The 20,755-nt window shown below is 39.7% G+C and overlaps 1 protein-coding gene across 1 annotated transcript; it reads right to left on the bottom strand.

The window, feature by feature from the left end:
* Positions 1 to 3,601: 3,601 nt before the first annotated feature.
* Positions 3,602 to 20,477, bottom strand: LOC107097278. Its single transcript, XM_015394372.1, has 14 exons — positions 20,406 to 20,477; positions 20,135 to 20,213; positions 17,525 to 17,688; positions 17,284 to 17,369; positions 16,936 to 17,084; positions 16,572 to 16,746; positions 16,347 to 16,494; positions 14,137 to 15,513; positions 12,558 to 13,337; positions 11,293 to 11,451; positions 10,375 to 10,548; positions 6,590 to 6,671; positions 6,348 to 6,496; positions 3,602 to 4,780 (listed from the first exon to the last, which is right to left on the bottom strand). The coding sequence occupies exons 1-14, from the start codon at positions 20,475 to 20,477 to the stop codon at positions 4,514 to 4,516; spliced, it is 3,861 nt and encodes a 1,286-aa protein (XP_015249858.1). The 3' UTR covers positions 3,602 to 4,513.
* Positions 20,478 to 20,755: the final 278 nt, after the last annotated feature.

The following is a 20,755-nucleotide window of genomic DNA, read 5'->3' as shown; positions in this document are numbered from 1 at the left end:
ATAGATATTTATTCTGTGATAAAGGATTTTTCTATGTGTTTTAGTCTCGTTTGCCTTTATTTTTTGGTAAAAATATGAAGTGCAATTTATGTCAAAGAAATGTTAACATGTTTATTAAATTATCAATGCTTTTCTTTCCAAATGTTCTATGATTAGGTTCAATAGTATTAAATAATAGTATTTCTGATTAAAGTATCACAAGAATGGAAAAGCGAAAGTACTTTTCTTTTATGTACGACTTGAAAAGTAAAGAAAATCAAAATTCCACATATACAAAGTTATTTGTTTTGGTCAATAAACATCCTTTTTAACATATGTTCACGTAGAAAGACAAAGTGTTAAACTTTTTATCAAGTTTTCTTTCTAAAGTAACTTCAAATGGGACAGAGTGTATAAAAAGCATTTTCCATCTTTAAACTGTTTTTTTGTAAGTTTTGATAAGTTCCTTTTCTTTTGCAAACCCTGGAAGGTATTCAGCTCCATGGGTTCTACTGTGTCTGCTGGGGAGGAAGAAGTGTGCATGCATGAGGCGGCCACATTCTCGCGTGATTTGAAAAAGCCGCGAGATTTTCCGCCAGATGGCGTGATTTTTGTCAACCTAGCGGTAATTTTGTAACCTGACTACTACTGTCAGGTTAGTAATTTTGATGTAGTTACCAAAACGACAAACAAGCTAGAAAGCGCTATCATATGGCAGTCTTCAGTACAGTGGTCATACATTAAAATATTTTCATTAATTTTTTTCTCTCAGACATTGGAGAGGTGCATTTAAATGTTATAGAGCTAAACATGTTAAATTGGTGACCTGTTATGTTATTATTATTATTGTCTTGTTGCTGCATTTATTTTGTCAGGGAAAACTAATCCTGAGTGAGTTAAAAGTCAGGGAATTCTGAAATTAGGTAAGACTGTGGAAACCCTGTATAAAATAACTGTATAACGATTCTCTAGAAAAGTCACATTTTATTAATAGTATTTTCTTGTGTAAACATACTGTGACTCTAAAATAAGTTATTCATTTGTGATATTGACTTCTATCTTGTGATTTATCTTAAGTTTTTAACCTGTCAAGTTTTTTTTTTTTAGATTTTTAACATTACGATTTGTATTTTTCCCAAGCACACAACAGTTTAAAGCAAAGTTTAGTTTGAAAAGAATGTGCAGGAAGGATTGAAAGGCATGTTAACACAGTAATGTAGGCTTGAGTTCATTATCTGAGGCATGCATATACACACCAGGAACCTGTAAAATTAAATACTGAATTACAAAAAACGTTAAAAAAAAAACCCAAACATGTTTCATTTATATATATACAAAAATGAATATTAGGAACTATATTTATCAAACATTATACTGGGCAAGTAAAAATTGTTTCTGGGCAAATTAAATGTGAAAGTCACTTGCCCAAAGGGGCAAGTGGTAAAAATCCTTAACGTCAACCCCTGAATTCAACTTTATTTAAAAAAGTACAAATATATCTTTTAGATCTCCAAACAAATACAACAGTGATATTTCTTTTTTTATTAAAAAAATAAAATGACCAAAAGTTAGATATTAAAGAGCCAATCTAATTCAGGTTATCCACTGTTCCTCTGTGGATCATTTTAACCACTAGATTAATAAAGTTCAGAGGTAGAAGTCACCCTTGAAAGTAAGACAAAGTCTTCACCTGTTCTGTCTTAATGCAATGTGAAAAAAGTAACTGGGGTTAAAATTGGTATTTGCAAACATTTGGTTAATGCATTCAACCAGCGACAATGATTAAAGAAGCAAAAAGGGAACAAAGCCACCAATTCAATATTTAGCTTTTATTTGCAAAGGTTCACCAATCATTTAGCAGGACCCACAAAGGCTTGCACATCACCCACACACATTTATAGCTCAGTAAATTCAAATACCAAACGCTACATGAATGCGACTCCATCTACAAAAAGTTCACATATTTGCATTTAAAGTAAAAAGCTTTATTTTTTTCTTTGCATGAATTCTCCAACAGAAGCATAAATGTTATGTCATGTTGTGACATGAGATAAAAGATGAGCAAACCCGGGGTCTTTTACTGCAACACTTTCTCCCTTCTGCATCCATCACACCCCCATACGTATGCTTTAATGTATGCTACGCAATAGCATGTTTCTCCCTGGCTCGTCTGTTACAGTGTATAGTTCAGTTAAAACGCAGCACGACTCCCAGAGTTCAGCTCAGCAACCAAAATAAAACACAAAAAAATCACAGGAAAGGCTCGAGAGCTCCACAGTGTCTGGGACGTTATTGCATTGACACGTTTGGCACAAGGAAAACACTTAAAATCAACTTAAATGTGGAGTTGGTGTAACTTTCTGCAGGATATGAAATTAAAGGCAATGGCATTATCTTGCTGATGCACTATAAAATAAAAAACAAAGGCCATATATGAAATAAAGATGAATCATTTTCCTCTAAAGACCCTGATTTAGGGTCTTATTCTGATTCCTGATCAGTAAAGACCAGCATCCAGCTTCCATCGGCGACCTTTGCACCGATACCTCAGGATAACCAATCATGGTGTCTGCGTTCGTGTTGAAGGAATGAGAGACTATCATTACAGTAGGCTACATGCTAACAGAGCCAGCTCTTTGCTTAACAGAGTGAGCCTTTAACTGCTCTAAAATTAAACATTTCAATCAAACAAAGGAGCTTTAAACACGTTACAGGTGTAGAAATAGACGATTGTAACACTGGCAGCTGGTGCTTTTATACCTCTAAATAAATGAGCATGCTTCAAATTTAAAACGCACCACCCCAAAGTCAATCTTTCACTAGTTTTATAGATGCATTTAAAACAGTGATAAATGTATGCAAGCTGCAGTGTAAAATATTCGAAAATATAGCTCTTTAGTTTAATAACTGCAATCAAAGCAGTAACATATACATTTTAAAACTATTTCAGGTGGTTTTACCTGCAATTTAAAAACATACCAAACCATATTATATGCAGCATTGGTATCTGACCTGATTTCTTTTTTTTTATTTATGTAAAAAAAGTTTTATATAGTTATGATTGTAGTACCACACAGCACTATGGCTGTAGTCAAATTAAAATAAAGGGAAACTCAGCAGATCTTCTGGAAATAAGTGAGCTAAAAAAGATACACAGATGGTTGATTTCATGATCAGCAGGACAAACATAAAATAAAGATCCAAACCATTTTCCATCCATAAATGCATAACCTCAGTGCTATTTTTGTAAGAAAAAAAAAAAAAAGATTAGAGGAAGAGATGAGCAATCAGGATTTTCCAGAATTATGCTGATTTCAGGTTTCCTTTAAAGCCTGATCTGTCAACCAAGCTTTATTTATTTTTACTTAATGCAATCATACAAAATTCTATATTCTATAAATAATAGTAGAAGTCCTTTTGAACCTAACCTGAAATGAACAAACCGATGCGACTTAAAGTATCTGTCCCCAAATTTGTGCATAAAAGATGTAATGTTAAATATTGATGGTTGAAAATAGGAGTCAGTTTGAGCTTAGGGACGCCGAGTTTGCTTCAATGTTTTTATAAAAAATTAACAATTTTCAGTAAGCTGGTTGTAAAAAAATGTAAGGAACCTAGGAACCTAATCCGATTTCAAACACTGCACCAGAGGATCAGTGCAAGTACGGTTAATGCTTTGACTAATGTGTACAACCTTGTTACCGCTTCATTTTCATCATTTCTTTAATGTCTTTAAGTCCTTAGAATAAAATTAAATCAAAATCAGCCACTTGGTAATTTGCATTGGCCTGGAAAATCCTAATCGGTGCATCTTTTCTAAAAATCAAAGTGAAATGTGTGCTGAAAATTAAAAAAAAAAATACTTGTTTTTAAATGAAATTTGTAGAAAAAAAAGAAGTAATTGACATCAACATATAAAACATTTAACCATGATCAGAACGCGAGCTTTAAGGCTTAAATGAACAAACCAGTCTAGGCTACAGAAGCAAGTAAAACGTGTGTCTGTTAAGATTTACATATAGAAAAGTGGTTCAGTTATTCCAAATGGCACCTCAGAAGTTTTCAAAGTTAGAAAAATACATTTTCATAGCACTCAGTGTTGAAACAAACGCTGATAGTATTTTAAAACTCTTTACTCCCAGTGGTCCATGCAATCAAGCAGCTGTCTCAGATCTGCAGAAAACTGTCACACAGACGACAGACGGCTGTGTGATGCTAGGGCTTGCCCTGCTGAATGGGGAAAATACTTTACAATCAAAACTTGTCGTTTACACACAAACAAGGAGATCATAACATGTTTCTTTCTTGCTTTTGTCACATTTAGGAACAAAAACTGAAATAAAAATCTCTTTGAGCTCCATTAAAAGGTCTTTATCTGAAGGTAAAAGTTGGCAAATCCAGGGAGATCCCTTTCAGTGTCATCTCTGATAGAAACATTTTTACCCTCCTTATGATGTATTGAAAAATCTGAGCGATGCCCACAGACATGGTGCATTCGTACAAACACTCATTGCACATACAGCAGACATGCGGTCTAACTGAAGAGTTTGATGAAGCAGCCGTGGCAGTACGGCTTGTCGTTCTGCTCTTTGAAGGTGCCCTTGTTCAGCTGCTTGAGGCAGAAAGCGCAGACAAAGTGCTCCGGGTGGAACTTCTTGCCCATGGCTGTGATGCAACGGCCAGTGATGGGTTTCTGGCAGCCGGAGCACATGGAGCCGCGGCGCTCGTGGTAATGGGACTCGCAGTACGGCTGGCCGTCGTGGTCGAAGAAGCTGCCGTTTATGAACGGCGTGAAGCACTCCTAAAAAACAGAGCAGATAACTGGCTTACTTTCAGAGTGTTAAAATGTTTTAAGGTGGAACTACACAATATCTTCCTGATCCCACCCCCAGGATCCAACAAGCACCTATCTGAAACACTAGCAGAAGAAACCCATCAGGACAGGCCTTATAACCAAACTCCCCTATGACACAGTTCCTGGAAAACCAAAAAATTATTTACAATTTCTCAAGTTACAGACACAAACTCCACTGTACTGCATTAGGATTTGAGGAGATACAGATCTGAGAGAGGAGAGAAAATAAAACGTCATGCGTGTTTTCCATCGACTCTGCCTGAAACAGCACTTGGAGGAATCCCTCTTTGACTTTTAGGGATTTCCTCAGATGGCTTGTAAAGATAGAGGCCTTTTTTTCCTGCTGTTCCCTTTATAACAGCTCCAACTTTTTTTTTTCCAGGTTTGGATATGGACTGATTCATTCTAACTAAGGGATATGGTTTGATCTAAACTAGGGGCACACGGATCAAATAGCCTCAATTTCTTTCACTTGGAGTGATTGGTGATTCATCCACGTAAAACTCATCTACCTCTGCAATATTAATGATCTAAACTTTTAATTTATATTTCATAGAAGTGCCTCCTGTGGCGTCTCTTAAATCTTTTTGCATTGTTTCTGAGTTTTTGCTCAATGTTTTATTTCCATATGGACACTAAGGGTAGTGTGACCTCATATCAGCTGACATTGTCAGTAATTAAAAACAAATAAATAAATGAAGAAAAAAAAATCTAGATTGGACAAAACAGTAAACAGAGCATCCAAAACAACTGCAATCACTCATCTAAACCCCTCAGTTGTAGCACTGAGTGTGTTAGACTCACTGTCCTGCAAGAATCTCTGCTTCAATCTTAATCTTTAGTAGCTGCTTCCTAACAAATCTGTGTTGTTCTCCTTAATTTTTCTTTCAATGAACTCTGAGCAGCTCCCTGTCCCCACAGAATGATGCTGCCACCACCATGGTTCACTGTGGTGATTCCGTTCTGGGTGCAGTTCTACTTCCAACACCACTATAGTTAAAATTTTAATTTTCCACATTCTCTAGCCTTTTCTCCGCCTCGAGCTTCTTTTCCGAACATACGGCTTTTCGATCAACCGCAAGCAGTTCTGCGCAAACACGCGGAAACAGTATTATCTGATATATATCTGATGAAATTGTTTTTTTTTTATAAAGCATTTTAAATCCCATGTTAATCACATTTAATGAATTTTAATTCCAATTAAGGCCTTAATATAAAAAAAAATAATAATAATTTAATGACTTTTAATGATTTTTAATGACCCGTGGAAACCCTGCTAGAACTATTCCCACGTATTTATTTTCTTTTCATCACACAGTTTAGTATCACTTTATGTCAATCTTATTATCCCAATAACACGCACAAGTTTTTGGTTGTAAAGTCAAAAACGCAGCGAAGTTTAAGAGTTTCTAACAGCTACGAATACAAATGTCTGATGGACTCATTAACATAACAGAATCATCATGTTTATCCGAGGGGTCTTTAAGTGTTATTTGTTTGGCCAGTTTCTCACCCTGCAGACGAAGCATTCAGGGTGCCAGAGCGAGTTGAGGGCAGAGATGTAGTTCTCCAGGATGGCCCGGGAACAGCCGCCACATTTAGGAGCAAACATGTCAAAGTAGTCCTTTCTGCAGAACGCCTTACCATCCTTTTCATGGAAACCTAGGCAGCAGCAAAGGAAAAAAACAAAAAAACTCAGCGAAAACACCAAGTACATCTTTAACAGTAACAGCTGTCTGTGGGTGTGGCGCTTACCTTCTGGTCCAAAAAAGGATCCACACTGAGCACAGAAGAAGTGCTCCGGATGCCAGGTCTTGTCCAAAGCAGTCACTACTTTCTGTGAAATCAAAAAAGCAAAAGGTCACGACCTGTAGATCTATAAAAAAGTTTAAATTGGAAGTAACTAAGCATGCTTGTATGTGATGGTAGGAGAAACTATCACTGAGGCCAGCAGAGGGCAGAAAAGGTTCAACAACAAAAAGACAGGCAGCGTATCCTATAGTCCTGACTGCCTCTGAGCAGCACATTATGGCTAAAAAACATCTTTATATGTAAAGTTTCTGCAGCGCAGAGACAATAAATAACAGTTTTAAAAAATAGTTTTAAGGTCATTTTAAGGGATTCAAACTCCTCCACCAGGAGGAGCAAGAGAGCACATTGTGCTATTTCTAACTAATGTAATTCTGAATAATAATAGAGGCATGTTGGATGCAACTTTTTCTTTTTACTAGTCAAAAATCTGAGTGGCGTTCAAAGTAAACAAGTGATACTTTAAATAAGGAAGTCAGACAGCGCCTAAGGAAGCCGTAGCACTGACTCATGTCGACCTTCCTGCAGGCTGCAGTCCACCATCCTCAGCCTGCTTCTCTGCAAACACCTCTGGCAACCTCTCTGTTTGCATGATTGTGTGTGCGCGCCAAAGAGAGAAGTGACTGAACAAAAAAGAACCACCCAAAGGGAGCACGTCACCACGATGATAAGACTGAGTGCTGACAAGTGAGACAAGAGAGGAACATGCAGTGACACGGACATATGAATTAGTCTGTCAGTATCAGCTGTGGTCAGCTTAGTGGAAAAACTGACCTGCTTACGTCTTTGTTGAGAGTTTGAACTTAATAACCTATTATTACAAAACTGTAACAGGCATAAGGGAAGTTGCAACCAAAAAATTCAGCGCATTTTATTTGGATGCTGCAAAGTGTGGTAAGCATTTGTTTTCCGCTCCCTTTAATACGACGCCCCAAAATAAAGCCTAGACATTCCAGTGTTTTACAGGGCATCTAATTAGGAGGGAGAGTCCACCTGGGAGTAATTTCACAGACACTGATCTTTAGAAACAGCATCATGGAGACCAGGAAAAAAACCCAGACAAGTCAAAAATGAAAATGTTGAAAAGCTAAAGCAGTTATAAATCAAAATCTCAATCTTTGAATGCTTGATAACAGAGAACTGATCAATTCATCGCCCAGAGAGGAAGAGTTTATAGAATTAACTGCAAATCTACCAGGCCTTGGCTAACCATCTAAAGCACTTGTCAAACTCAAAGTCCATAGGCTGAATCCTGCCCCTCTATTTGGCCCTAAAAAAGTATGCATCATATCACGAAAAGGCTAAAACTATGAAATAAATGGGAGTAAAGTTAAAATACCAGAATAGTGAGCTCTATGTAAATGAAATGATCAAAGACAACATTTTTATTTATACATCTGCAACCAACCCTTTTACAGACTAATGATGCCGATATAAAAATAATTTTGACACCTCAGATCTAAAATGATAAGCTGGGTCAAGGGTAGGGCTGAACAATTTTTCCAAAAACCAAATAAAAATATTGTGATTTTCTTTCACAACCACAAACATGTAGATGTTTTACTCCAGGGTTTGTTTTCTTCAATCCCTTAAAAGCTTGTTTGTCCAGAGTCCATTGTCGCAGTACTTTACAATAACCTGTTTGGAAAAGTGCTCACTTCTACTTGCATGCATAGATCTACATGCTAGCAGGTTTTCTATTTTGTTTTTCATAAAAGCAAACAAACTTTAAACATATCACCGCTAATTAATGGGTTGTCTTAATCTTGTGAAATGTAACCTGACCAGAATTTAGTGCTTCTGCGGTTTGAAAGTTGCATTTTCTTAAATCGCAATTAAATTGCAAATGTTCTGTCAGATGAGCATACCCTGTCAGACCAGCATACCCATAATCAATACACATTCTCAAGACGTCAGATTTACGTTAATCCTTTTAGTTTTGTATTAAAAAAATAGAATTTAAACTACCTCAACTGGTGTGAATCACTTTAGTCAGGTACAAAAATAAACAATTAAAGGCGAGATCGCCATACAATAAAAAAAAATTAAAAAAAAAAAAAAACGGAAATAAATTAAAAGGGATAAATGGGTATTGACTATGGGTATGCTGGTCTGACCGGGTATGCTTATCTGACAGAACACCGGCCCTAGTAAGGAGCGATGCATTTAGAGAGACGGCAAACAAAACAAAACCTCCCACTGTATATCACATAGTAAGGTTTTTTCAACACAGTCATAATATTGTCAACTGGAGACAGCGCTTAAAGCAAGCGAATGGTTTAGAACAGAAACAGGCATGTTCCTTTTTATGGATGGAGAATAATTTAATATCAGTATCGTACAATAATTTTATACAATAACAGTAACATAACTTTTCCAACTTTCAAAGCGTTTTACGGGCTAAGAATATAGCCTGTGTCACTGATTGACATTTGGGGTTTTAATGTGTTTTGTAAAGCCGATATTTCTAAAATGTTTTTACTGGAGTTTTATCAACAATAAAATAACTGAAAGAAACAGATGCCTGTAAAAACTTATGACAGACTTTTTCTCTGGCTTTCATTTTGTACTCGTACTCGTCGTCTCCCGCTTTATCCGGAACCGGGTTGCGGGGGCAGCAGACTAAGCAGAGACTCCCAGACTTCCCTCTCCGCAGACACCTCCTCCAGCTCTGTTGGGGGAAGCCCTAGGCGCTCCCAGGCCAGCCGAGAGACATAGTCTCTCCAGCGTGTCCTGGGTCGTTCCCTGGGCCTCCTCCCAGTGGGAAGTGCCTGGAACACCTCCCGAGGGAGGCGTCCAGGGGGCATCCGAAGAAGATGTCCTAGCCACCTCAACTGACTCCTCTCGATGTGGAGGAGAACAGGCTCTACACTGAGCCTCACCCTATCTCTAAGGGAGAGCCCAGCCACCCTGCGGAGAAAGCTCATTTCAGCCGCTTGTATCCAGGATCTCGTTCTTTCGGTCATGATCCAGATTTCATGACCATAGGTGAGGGTAGGAACGTAGACCGACCGGTAAATTGAGAGCTTTGCCTTTTCGCTCAGCTCTCTCTTCACCACGACAGACATTTTGTTTATATCGATATTGAAATTATATTATATTAAGAACTAGACCAGGGTATAAGTTTTGGCTATATCGTTCAGCCCTACTCTCAATCCAGTCTGACTCAACTTATTTTGTGTTACAGATTTAGCAAAAAAAGAAACCGTTAGAGAAAAACCTAAGAAACTTGTAGAAAGCTTGTTCTACAAATGTTGACTCGGTGAGACAAAATACAAATGAACAACACACTTTATATAATAATAACAAAGCTTAAGAGATTATGCACTATTCTCTATTTATCTATCAAATACCCCAGAAAAAATATTAAAAGCTGGTTATGTGACAAAAAGTAAAAAAATCTAAAGGCCCCAGAATTGTGCACCAACAGACTTCTACAATAGTGCAATTTTATATTTTTCTTAATAAATGATTTTTAGAAAACTACTGGATATTTCACACAAGGAAGAAAAGTTGGGGTTACCATATTTTAGCACCTTCCTGGATTGACCTAACTAGAAGGACAAGAAGTTACTTCCATCATTTACTGGTTTTCCACTAATGCCCTAATACATCAGCTTATGAATAAGTTATCATTATTTTCTGCCTGTTCATTTGTATCTGTGTGTGTGTGTGTGTGTGTGTGTGTGTGTGTGTGTGTGTGTGTGTGTGTGTGTGTGTGTATTACTAACATCCAGGATGGGTCCATTACAGTAGTGGCATCGCGGGGAGAACAGGTTGTGGTAGTCTTTCTCACAGTAAGGCAGTCCGTCACGCTCAAAGAAGTTCCTGGAGCCTATCTCTTCCTGGCAGTGGGTGCACACAAAGTGCTCCGGGTGCCACGTTCTGCCCATGGCAGTCACCACCTGGTGTGGGGAGACACGCCGCATTAAAATGTGATGAGCTTGCTCGGCAAAAGAAAAGCCGAGCCACAGAGCTGGGTGAGAGGATTACTGCAAGCGGGAGCAGCTGTTTATTCAAATGTTCAAATTCAAAGCAGCACTTTTTGGAATTGCTAATTAAACCTTAAAGGTAAGCTATATAATTTACAACCAGAGAAATAGCTGCTTTAAAAACTGATGTAGGCCAAGAGAGAGATTTGTTTTTTTTACAACTGTGAAGCAGCATTTTAATAAAGTAGAGAATGCAAATATTGCAAATAAACAAAAGCTGTCAGAGAACTATGACATGGGAGAGGCGTTGATGATGGATATCCACTATAACCCTTTAATTATGCCGAATAAATCTTGTATTTTCACCATGGTGGTCTTATTAGCTTACTGGATGTCCTTTGCATGACAGTATGCTAGTATATATCAGCAAATAGGCATAATGTCAGCTTTTACCACAATTATATCCAGTTCTTATTTCGGGATCTGCAAATGTGACCAACAAAGATAACTAAGAGACATTTAGCTCTTGGTTGACATGTATACGCCTCAAAAAACTAGGTAAAAACGATAAATCTTTAATTTTGAAAACCAACATAATTTTGCAGGAGAAAGTACATATTTTTCTATAATGATGGTAAACTGCTCATTATTGAGTTTCATTGTTCTGCCATATTGGAGAATATTGCTTAATGGTAATCTAGACGTTTCTGTCGTTACCTGTCCAGCAATCGGTTTCTTGCAGGCACCGCAGACTCCCTTAGCACTGGTCTGGACTCCGAGTCTGTTGAGGTCAGACTGCAGGCTTCCCAACATGTTGTCCAACTTGTTGGCTGGTTTTGCTGGAGCAGAGTTTGAGGCCTTTCCCTGTGACTGGATCTAACAAAACCAGAAAGTGGACATTTATTTAAGAAAAAAAAAAGACAGGAGAAAGATTTTTTGAACACTTCTGTATAAAGTGTGCTTTATTTGTGCTCTAAGGTCAGACTGTCCATGTTCCCGGTCTGAAATAAAGCAGGATTTCCAGCAGTTAGAGTACATGCTCAGAGCAACTTGGGTTCATCATCAAATATGGCTGCTGTGTAACATCGTTTATGAGGTCTCTATGATATGTGTGTACTTGTACCTGCTACAAAGTGAGGACATTTATGGTGCATTTTAATAGCAAAGTGAGAACTTGGGTGTAAAGGGAGGACGTTTTACTGGTCCTTCCTTTGTTGGCTTAGGTTTATGTTAAGTTTCATGGTTAGGCTGCAGAAAGAGAAGAAAATGAATGGAAGGTCCTCTATTTGTATTTAAGACATGGATATGTGTGTGTTTGGCTGCTGCAGTGTTAGCAAACTCAGACCTTCTCAGATGTTGTGGTTATTGGATCTTCAAGACTCCCACATTCCTCTGAGAGAGAAAATAGCACCTTTACACCATGGATTCCCTTTTACACAAATGACCTCCTCCTTTCTCCTGATTCCGAAGCAGTATAAAATCTACTGGGATTGATTCACAACCAGATGTAAACACAAACAACATCAGTGAAGGTTGATTGGACTAACATGGGTCTTTCACTTCAGTCAGCCTAAACTCACGGGACCTGTTGACTTAAATCCTGCTATAAATGTGATGGTAACTGTGCTGTCATGTGGCAGATTAGGTTTCCGTTGCACTGCACGCCTACCATTCCCAAGCGTGGCTGGACACTTGCACTGGGAACTTTGCAATGAGAGCGTTACTGCCTGCTTTCCCCTAAGCTCTTAAATTCTCCCCTCAACACCAAACACACAGCTCTTGGCGCCGTCGGATGTCAGAATTAGAAAATGGGCTTAGTCCCTCTACGCAAGGCGTCACAACCAGTTGTAACATAACCGGCTGGATTTCTGACAATGCTTGACTTCAGGTCAAACAACAGAGTAGAAGTTGGAAAACAAATATGCAGAAACAAAGTGCAAAAGTAAATAAAGTTGAGAGAAAGTATGAGAGGTGATCCATGCCTGCAATGGAGGGAAGACAGGGTCGTATTCTGTCTGACAGCCCACTGATACAAAGACCTTGGGGGGTGGAGGTGGTGTGACGGGCTTGGGCGGGGGACTAGGTGATGGAGGAGGTAAGACCTGGGGAGGCGTGGGCTCCCTGGGTGGCGGAGGAGTCGGCTCCTTGGGGGGTGGAGGAGTCGGCTCCTTTGGGGGTGGAGGAGTCGGCTCCCGAGGAGGAGGGGGTGTTGGAGGTGGTGGAGGTAGAGGTGGGGGTGTCTGGTGGACTGGTGGGGGCTTTTTGGGTGCTGGGGGAGACTGTGGAGGTGGGAGGACTTTTCTCTGTGGGGCAGGTGATTCGGGTGGGATAATGATCTGGTGGGAAAGAAGGAAAAAGGAAAGAAAAGAGACAAAAAAGCAGGAATGCAGATAGATTGAAAAAAGCAACATAAAGGAAGTTAAAGATGTAAAAACCCTAACGTCCAATTTGACCGAACGTGGTACTGATACAGATCCTTGCTGTCCGTCTACCTTATCCACAGATGGCTGGATCCCTTCCTCCCGTGTTCGTTGTGGGTTGGACATAACAATGACTCCCTCTGTCAGCCAGTCATCCGGCTGTTGTTTCCGCCTGCGCTCCACTCGCCCGATCCCCAGCTTTCCCTGCAGCTCCTCTATTAGTCGATCTTGAGAGTTGCTTTTATTGACAATTATTGGTCCCATCTTACGTCTGAGCAATCCCTCCCTGTACATCGGATGTACGTTGGACGTCTCTTTGGTGCGGCGAATAACCGACTTGAGCTGGAGAGTGGAGGATAAGGTGTTTTGGAAAGCCAGGATCATGCCAGGTATCAGTAAATCCCATCTTTCATTGCAAGCTTAACACGTCCAGTTACAGAAAAACGAGCACTTGCTTCTAATTATATCTACTAAAACGCTTTCCATTCAAAAGTTTAGGGACCTGTTTGAGCCACAACACTGCCACCTTAAATTTAAGTCTTTACTAGCAAATTTAAGCTAAGGCATGCTGGACCATTAAAGGTAGAGGTGTACTGAGAAATCTGCTGGCCAACAGGCTAGCCATTGTTTTAGCCTTAAAGCTTTCTGACCAGTGAGCAGCAGGTTGGAAATTTTCAAGAATAAAGATGCTGGCGAAAGGCCAAGCATTCAAGAATCCATGAGCATGACCAGCATCTCTTAGCATATACCTTTACCTGAACTACCAGTGATTAAAAAGCAGCATTAGAAACAGACTTGCGTCAAAGAAGAGCAAGCGCAGACGTGCGTCGACAAGCTTTCAACATCAGCCAAAACAAAAAGTTCTCTGCAAAGAATTCTTCCCCCTCAAGCCATTCTGTGATAGCTGTATGACACAACATGCATCACACTGCAGGGGATGAGGAATCTCTAAGACAAGTTTGTGCCATTTCACAACATCCTCAAGACATGAACACAAAGCTCACTCAAAATAAGCTTTTATTCCTAACTTAAGGGTATACATTTTTAGAATATGAGGCAAAGTTATAAAAACGGTGCACTAGTTTAAAATTGGATACAACTTCATGCCAGCAGCTTGTTTTGGGAGAGTCGAGATGCCTACTTGACCAGACGCAGACAGTCGATCAACTGCGGAGGGCTGCTGTGTTGGTAGGTCCAGTGTTGCATCTGGGGTCCCGGGGCAGGAAGAGGGGGTGAAGCACTCATCCATCCAGCTGGACTCCGTCATGGGTGTCAAGGTTCCCTCTCTGCTAAATTCAGGAAAAAGTCCATCCTCTTCCTCCCAGGATTTGTCTTCATCACCAGGTAAAACACAGGTGGGAGGCTGATTTTCAGTCAGGCGATTAGAACCAGGAGTGAGGATCTTATCCAAGGCATCATCCAGTAGAGGTTCTCGGCAAGGCCAAGTTAAATCCAAAACATCCCCTGTATTTTCTTGGGAATATGGGGCATTCACTGGTACGGTAGCATGAGAAACTGGAGAAGCTCTGGGACTACTGGTGCCTGAAGTAGTGAGTGTTTTCCTAAAGACCAGAGGACTACCCTTAGGAACCCAAGTTTCGCTCTTTGGAACGGTTACTGGACTTGAAAGCCTAGGAAGTGTTAAAGGAGAGGAATTTCTTGGGATGGCTTCAATCCCAGAGCTCTTAGGTAAGACTAGTGAAGGGGAGTTGTGGGAAAGAGTCAGAGGACTTGCAGTCTTTGGAACAGGACTACAAAGTATCGGAATAGTCACAGGACTAGAACTTCGTCCAGCTATGTCAGGACTAGCACTCCTCTGGATAGGTAGTGGACTAGAGAGAGCAGGGACAGCCAATGGACTTGCTGCTTTCGGAACTGGACTTGAGAGCCTAGGAACGGTTATTGGACTAGATGTTCTTGGTACTGCTTCAAACAGAGTGGGTACTACTACTGGACTTTCACTATTTGTAACCTGTGGAGGACTAAGACTTTTAGAGTACAGACTTTTAGACTTTATGTCAGCAGGACTGAGGATTTTTGATTTACTGGGACTCGGGGTTTTAGATTCAGTCACTGGACTCTTTGGCACAATGACTGGACTGGAACTCCTTGCAGCAGAGTCTTTACATGCAGAACTTTTAGTTAGAGAAGTATGAACAGAACTGCTAATATCAGTTTGGGTTTGAGGCTTCAAAGCACTTGAGACACTAAAGCTCTCCAAATGTGAGACTTCGGACATAACAGTTGTATCCTCATCTTTCTGTTGGACTTGGGAGAACTGAAGGCTCTTGGAAGATTTTACTATTACAGTTGAACATGAAGATGAGCCCACTGAGTAACCATCCTCATCTATGTGAAGCTCCAATGAAAGAGGCGTTGAGGACGGCGAAGTAGAGCTCAAAGGTCGGGGAGTATCCTGAGCAGATATAGATGGACCAACAACAGCTTGGGTGACAGGTGATCCAGCACCCAAAAATGGGTCACCAGAGTCCTCATTGACAGACAACTGAGAGCTGGACTGAGTCGTGGAGACAGTGATGTGATGAAGGCCATGAACAAACAGAGGACAGACAGTGATAGAGAAACCAAAATAAGGCCAAAATAATAGGGAATGAATTGAAGGAAATAAACAGAGGAAAGACATAGAAAGGGTATTTACAGAAGAAGAATCAAATGATAAGTATAGATGTAATACAAATGCAGTTGCAGCACCTTATAAAGATGACCATGGAAATACAAAGGTCACATAATTGAGACCAGAAATAAGGTATCATTGAAATTATTTACATTTTGTCACTTTAAAGACAACCTCCTGCTCTAGCTCAGGTATCATATTTAGCAATTGTTTTGGTGAAAAAAAAAAGGGAACACCCTCTAAGTCTGAAGTATTTCTTTTAGCCTATGTTTATGGCCTGTCAGTTTGGCTGAATGGTCATAATCAGTGAGCCGTGCCAATGTGATAAAATGTTATCAAGATTCAAAGGTTATAAACTTGACAAGGTGTTTCACAATTATCATTAGATTCAAGTCCAAACTTATATACATATGGTATTTAAGTTAAAAATAACCTATTGGTACAAGACACAGTCAAAGGCAGTCACTACAGCAACACCTCTGTAAACCTTACGGTTAGATTTTATTACTTTATAGTTAACTGCTGGTGAAGGAAATCGAAAAATGGTACAAAACTTTAGATCTGCATGCCACAAGAGCAAGATAAGGCACTAAAGAAAACTGTATGACCCAAATGGCATAAGAGAACACATGAAGAAGCCGTCAAAGCTTAAAATACCTCGCTGTGGTTAAGTGTGAAAATCTCAGCCACTCGGCCCACTTTTGTACCCCACTCACATTGCTTTGGACTTTGAAGTCAGAAAGTGAAGCCATGAGCTCATCCAGCTCTCGTGTGGCAGAGGATGCAGACATTCTGGCTTGTTGCTGAGAAAAGGCCTCCGCTTGTCCGTCATTAGGCCCCTCTGAGACCACCAAGGGTGTGGGACTAAAACAAAATACAAAAATCCACTGAAAGGCTTATTTTATTTAACTGTAACAAGTCTCAAATGTCTTTCTTCTTACATGGGAGTGGGTACAGAGCTCTCAAGCTCATCCAGAAGGCTCTCCACACTCGGCCGTGCGTCTACAGTGTGCTTCGGGTTATCCAGGTTAGAATGAGGGGGTTTAACTGGAGCGGAGAGTCCATTCTCCTGGATGTGGCGGATGGTGCTGCTTGCAGGAAGTGGTGGAGCTACTTCTTAAAATATATGAAAAAAAGGCAAATTTTAATCTTTTATGTACACTAAAAGCTGATTTGAATGTAAAAGAACGAGAAAACAGGCAAAACACAGAAAAGCACAGGAACCAAGATCACCCAACCACAGAAATAGAAGTGCTAAATTTAAACGGTGACATGTCCACCCCTACAGAGAAACTATTAAAGCACCTTCTGTGGGGAAGGCAGGGGTGCTCTGCTGGACGGCGTTGAGCTCCAACAGGAGGCGGTCCAGCTCAGACAGGTTGCTGCCCAGCAATGAATTCATGGCAGCCGGTGATGATGATGATGACTCTCTGTTCTTCTGCTTGTTAGGAAAACTGCACCATGGTGACAAAAAAACAAAAACAAACATATTACTTATTTCCTACACCTGCAGAAAAAAATATATAGTTTTACTTTTCTACCTTAGTTCTTTATCATGGATTAAATCAGTGATATCATAATTGGGGGATCTCTACTTATAAGGTCTCTTCCATCTAAAAGAGCTAATAAATCCCAGTTGTTGGTCACACTAACCTGTAAACGTGGTCCTCTTCACCGGCTTGTTGTTTTGGACTGCTGCTTTCTCTAGACCAGGAGCTTTTCGGAGCTGAGCTGAAGGACTGGATCATAAGATTAAAGTCAGTTTTAAATTATTGGTCAACAACTTGACTAATTTACTCTCAGTTCCTCAGGAAAGCCACTTCCTTCACCAAACAATGAGCATTTAAACCGCCTTGAACTTACACAGGGTCAACCAAAGTCCGCTTCCACTTACCTCTGATTCATCTACTCCATTCAGACTTCTCTCTTGAGATGGAGAGCTGATGTCTTGCTGGTTCTGACCCCCAACAGGGATGGAGTAAGCGTCGTCGTCAGACAGGAAAACCGGGTGCTTGGAAATGTGGGAGGTTGAGGACTCAAGGTCCGCCAATAAAGCATCTATAAAACAAAATAAAAACAAATAAATGCATACTTATCTTTAATTCTCTCTTAAACTTTACATCAGGAAAAAAAAAGGAAAAATTGTTAGAACTGTAAATTTACAGTCATTTTTACTATTGTTCAAGGCTGCACTTTTAAAAAGATCAAATTGTCCAGTGAGCTGTTTCCAAATGAAATTTCTTTTTGTTTTACACTTGTGTAAACAGAATGACAAAATCTGTCTAGTCTAAAATGATCGTATCAAAGTATTAGGAAAAATATGACCTGATCTTTTCTTATTTATCATCTAAAGAGGAAACTAGAAGCTGGTTCAAATAAAATAATTATTCAAGACGAGTGAGCATAAAAGTCAGTTATATAATTAGCATTTAAGAACCAAAAGATATGCTTGTTAGTATTGTGTTTTTCCACAGTGGACACCATAATGTCTGAAATGTTATATTTGCTCATTCATAGATAAGAATAGGTGTGTAAAAGAATTTACAGATTCAAAGCAAATATCTATGTGTAAAACTTCAAATTATGAGTTCAAATTTTGACAAATGTTTCTTCTTCTCAGCTGATTGGTTGGGGTCATGTCAATTACAAATTAATACCCAATAACAAAACAGATGGGTTTAGCAGTTATGGCCGCCAGTTACGGAGCTGGAGGTCTAGAGAGCATAGCGCTAAAGATGGAGGACGCACTTCTGTTGCTCAGGTGGAACATAAACAACCTTTCTCCTATAATGTGTTCGAAGATCAAATTTTGAACTTTAGCTTTTGTGAAAAAAATACAACTTCTATAAATGCACAAAAAAATAAATTATTGGAAAATTTGATTCAAAGGCAGAAAAACTATTTGACATACAAAACTTTGTGATTTACAATCACAAACAGCATATATGACTGAAGTTTGTGCAAATAAAGAGGGACCAGAATGTCAGTATTCCCCAACTTGATTCTTCTGACTAGAGCCTTGGCAGTCAGAAACACACCAAATTCAACCTTTTTGTATTTAAAAAACAGATCATACCTATGGAACTCCCACAAAAGCACTTTGGCTTAGACACTGGTTTAGCCATTTTAGGGAACTGCATTTATGACTAAGCACAATTTCCGACAGCCTGAGACGTGTCTGCTGTTTATTAACGAAACAAGAGGGAGAGAACAGATAACAGGAAGCCTGAGCCCAGAAAAGCTGATCTGTTTTGCCGCTTCCAGCTTTTGACCTCCATCTGACATGAAAACCTGGAAATGTTGGCAGCATTCAAGATCAACATTTTCTTTGTTTTAAGATAAAAAAATGAAATATTAATGACAATTCAAAGCGGCAATCTAACATATTCTAGTTCCTACAGATAAAATGGCTGAAATTAGTGTCTGCTGGTCAAAGCAAGAAATCGTCAACAAATAAAACAATTTTGGAGTTTCAAAAGAAGCCATCTGCAAAGACATCTAAAAAGATGTTAAACAAAACCTTTCCTTGAAGCAGATAGATGGACAGATGCTTTTTGAAAGTGAAACAATCAGAATCAAAAAGATCAACAACTTCCTCTTTTTCAGTGTAAACAAAAAGGAATTAAAACCATTCAGCTCCGTCCCAGACAGTGACGTGCTCGTCATCATGTACTCTTGGGAAGTAACGTTCTTCTCATCATGCATTCAGCTTGCAAACCCCCACAAAAAAAAAGTTACCACTCTTTCGCAATCTGTCCAAAGCCCATGTGCGCTGACATCAGAGGATTCAAAGTTGTAAAAGTTGACTCATGCAGCCTGTCATAGCCACTCCTTTGGTTACTCAGTGACCCTTCCTTGGCAACAGTGTGTTAAAACCAATAGGGCCAGTTCAAATACACGACCAAGCAAAAATCTCCCATCGACAAGCTGATTATCACCAGGGTTTTTTAATACTTTGAGCTGAAAACAAGCAAGATAAAGTATTCAATACCATTTTTTATATTTAGAGGATTAATTAAAGTGCCAAAGATGCATTCTAGTACGAAGTAAAAAACACAAATGTTCTCTTAAACCTCTAGAGTTTAAAAATTAACTTCATATCTAGTCTACATGAACAGATTCCAGTTGAGTATGATAGTATATTTGACATGTATGGCCAAGGTGTGCTGAGCTGCAAAGTCCCACTCTAAGGCCTGTCCTAAAATAAACACCAGCCAAAAAAGTTACAAACTCAGCGTTTAAAGAGAACACCAAAGTGAGACATACCTTAGAGAAAGGCAAATCTGCTTAATGAAGAGGTGGAGAGGAGATGGTATGAGAGAAAAAAGCTGCTAAGCACAGTTTACAGTACGCCAGCCAGGAACCACCTCTCCTAACTCTACCATCAGGCTCAAGGGAACCCGAAAGGGTGGGAGCAGAGCAGAGGGGTTAAAATACAAGGCAAGGGGTTAAGGGTTTATCCCTCTGCTCCCAAAGCGGCTCTAAAGCAAGAGATATTACTTACACACAAAAAATAGGGAGCACCAAAAGCAGTTTTCAGTCAGGTGAGGAATCCAACATGAGGTGAAAAGGAGAAAGCAGGGCTGTTATCAACGCAGACCTGTCTAACTGAGGGAGTGGTATCACTACAGTGTATAAGAGGTATAATCAGCCCCTCCTTCCCTCTGTTAGCACAGCTATGACTGGGTTTTAGTGCTTCACGTGCTCAGCCTGTATTTAACCTCAGAATAACATCATCATAGTACCATGATCTTGTTACCTAAGCCTAACCGAACCTGAAGAGGAAAGCCAGGTACGCCTGTCATCAGCGTCGTAGCAACTCTGTTGTGCAGACAGAACGGAGACATGTTCACTTAGACCGCCTTAGCTTTGGCGTATTTATCATGGCTAACATGCCAGCTGACTGGGTGTCACAGCAAAGAGTCCTTTCTGGGTGCAGAGGCCAGGGTGCATTCCTCTCCGTTTCATTATGGACACAGCACAGCGCTCTGTTCACAGTAGTAAAGCCCATATCAAGCTTTACTCAGGTTTTAATAAGTCACCGTTTCATAGCCGCTAAGAAAATCCAAGATGTGCCGAAACATGTCTGCAGTTTCTAAAAGTGTATAAAAGTGAGAGAGGGTGT

Source organism: Cyprinodon variegatus, unplaced genomic scaffold, assembly GCF_000732505.1.
Source record: "Cyprinodon variegatus isolate N-32 unplaced genomic scaffold, C_variegatus-1.0 Scaffold682, whole genome shotgun sequence".
NCBI lineage: Eukaryota > Metazoa > Chordata > Actinopteri > Cyprinodontiformes > Cyprinodontidae > Cyprinodon > Cyprinodon variegatus.
Note: the sequence above shows the minus strand (reverse complement) of the source record. Positions and strands in the feature narration are given on the sequence as shown.

Bases quoted from the DNA above. Each gene is read 5' to 3' on its own strand.
- LOC107097278 (XM_015394372.1), bottom strand. From the start codon at position 20,477: ATGTCTCCGTTCTGTCTGCACAACAGAGTTGCTACGACGCTGATGACA. The intron at 15,514-16,346 runs GTGAGTGGGGTA...TCCACGACTCAG, and splicing joins ACTTCAAAGTCCAAAGCAAT to TCCAGCTCTCAGTTGTCTGT. The intron at 6,497-6,589 runs GTAAGCGCCACA...GCTGCTGCCTAG, and splicing joins ATCCTTTTTTGGACCAGAAG to GTTTCCATGAAAAGGATGGT.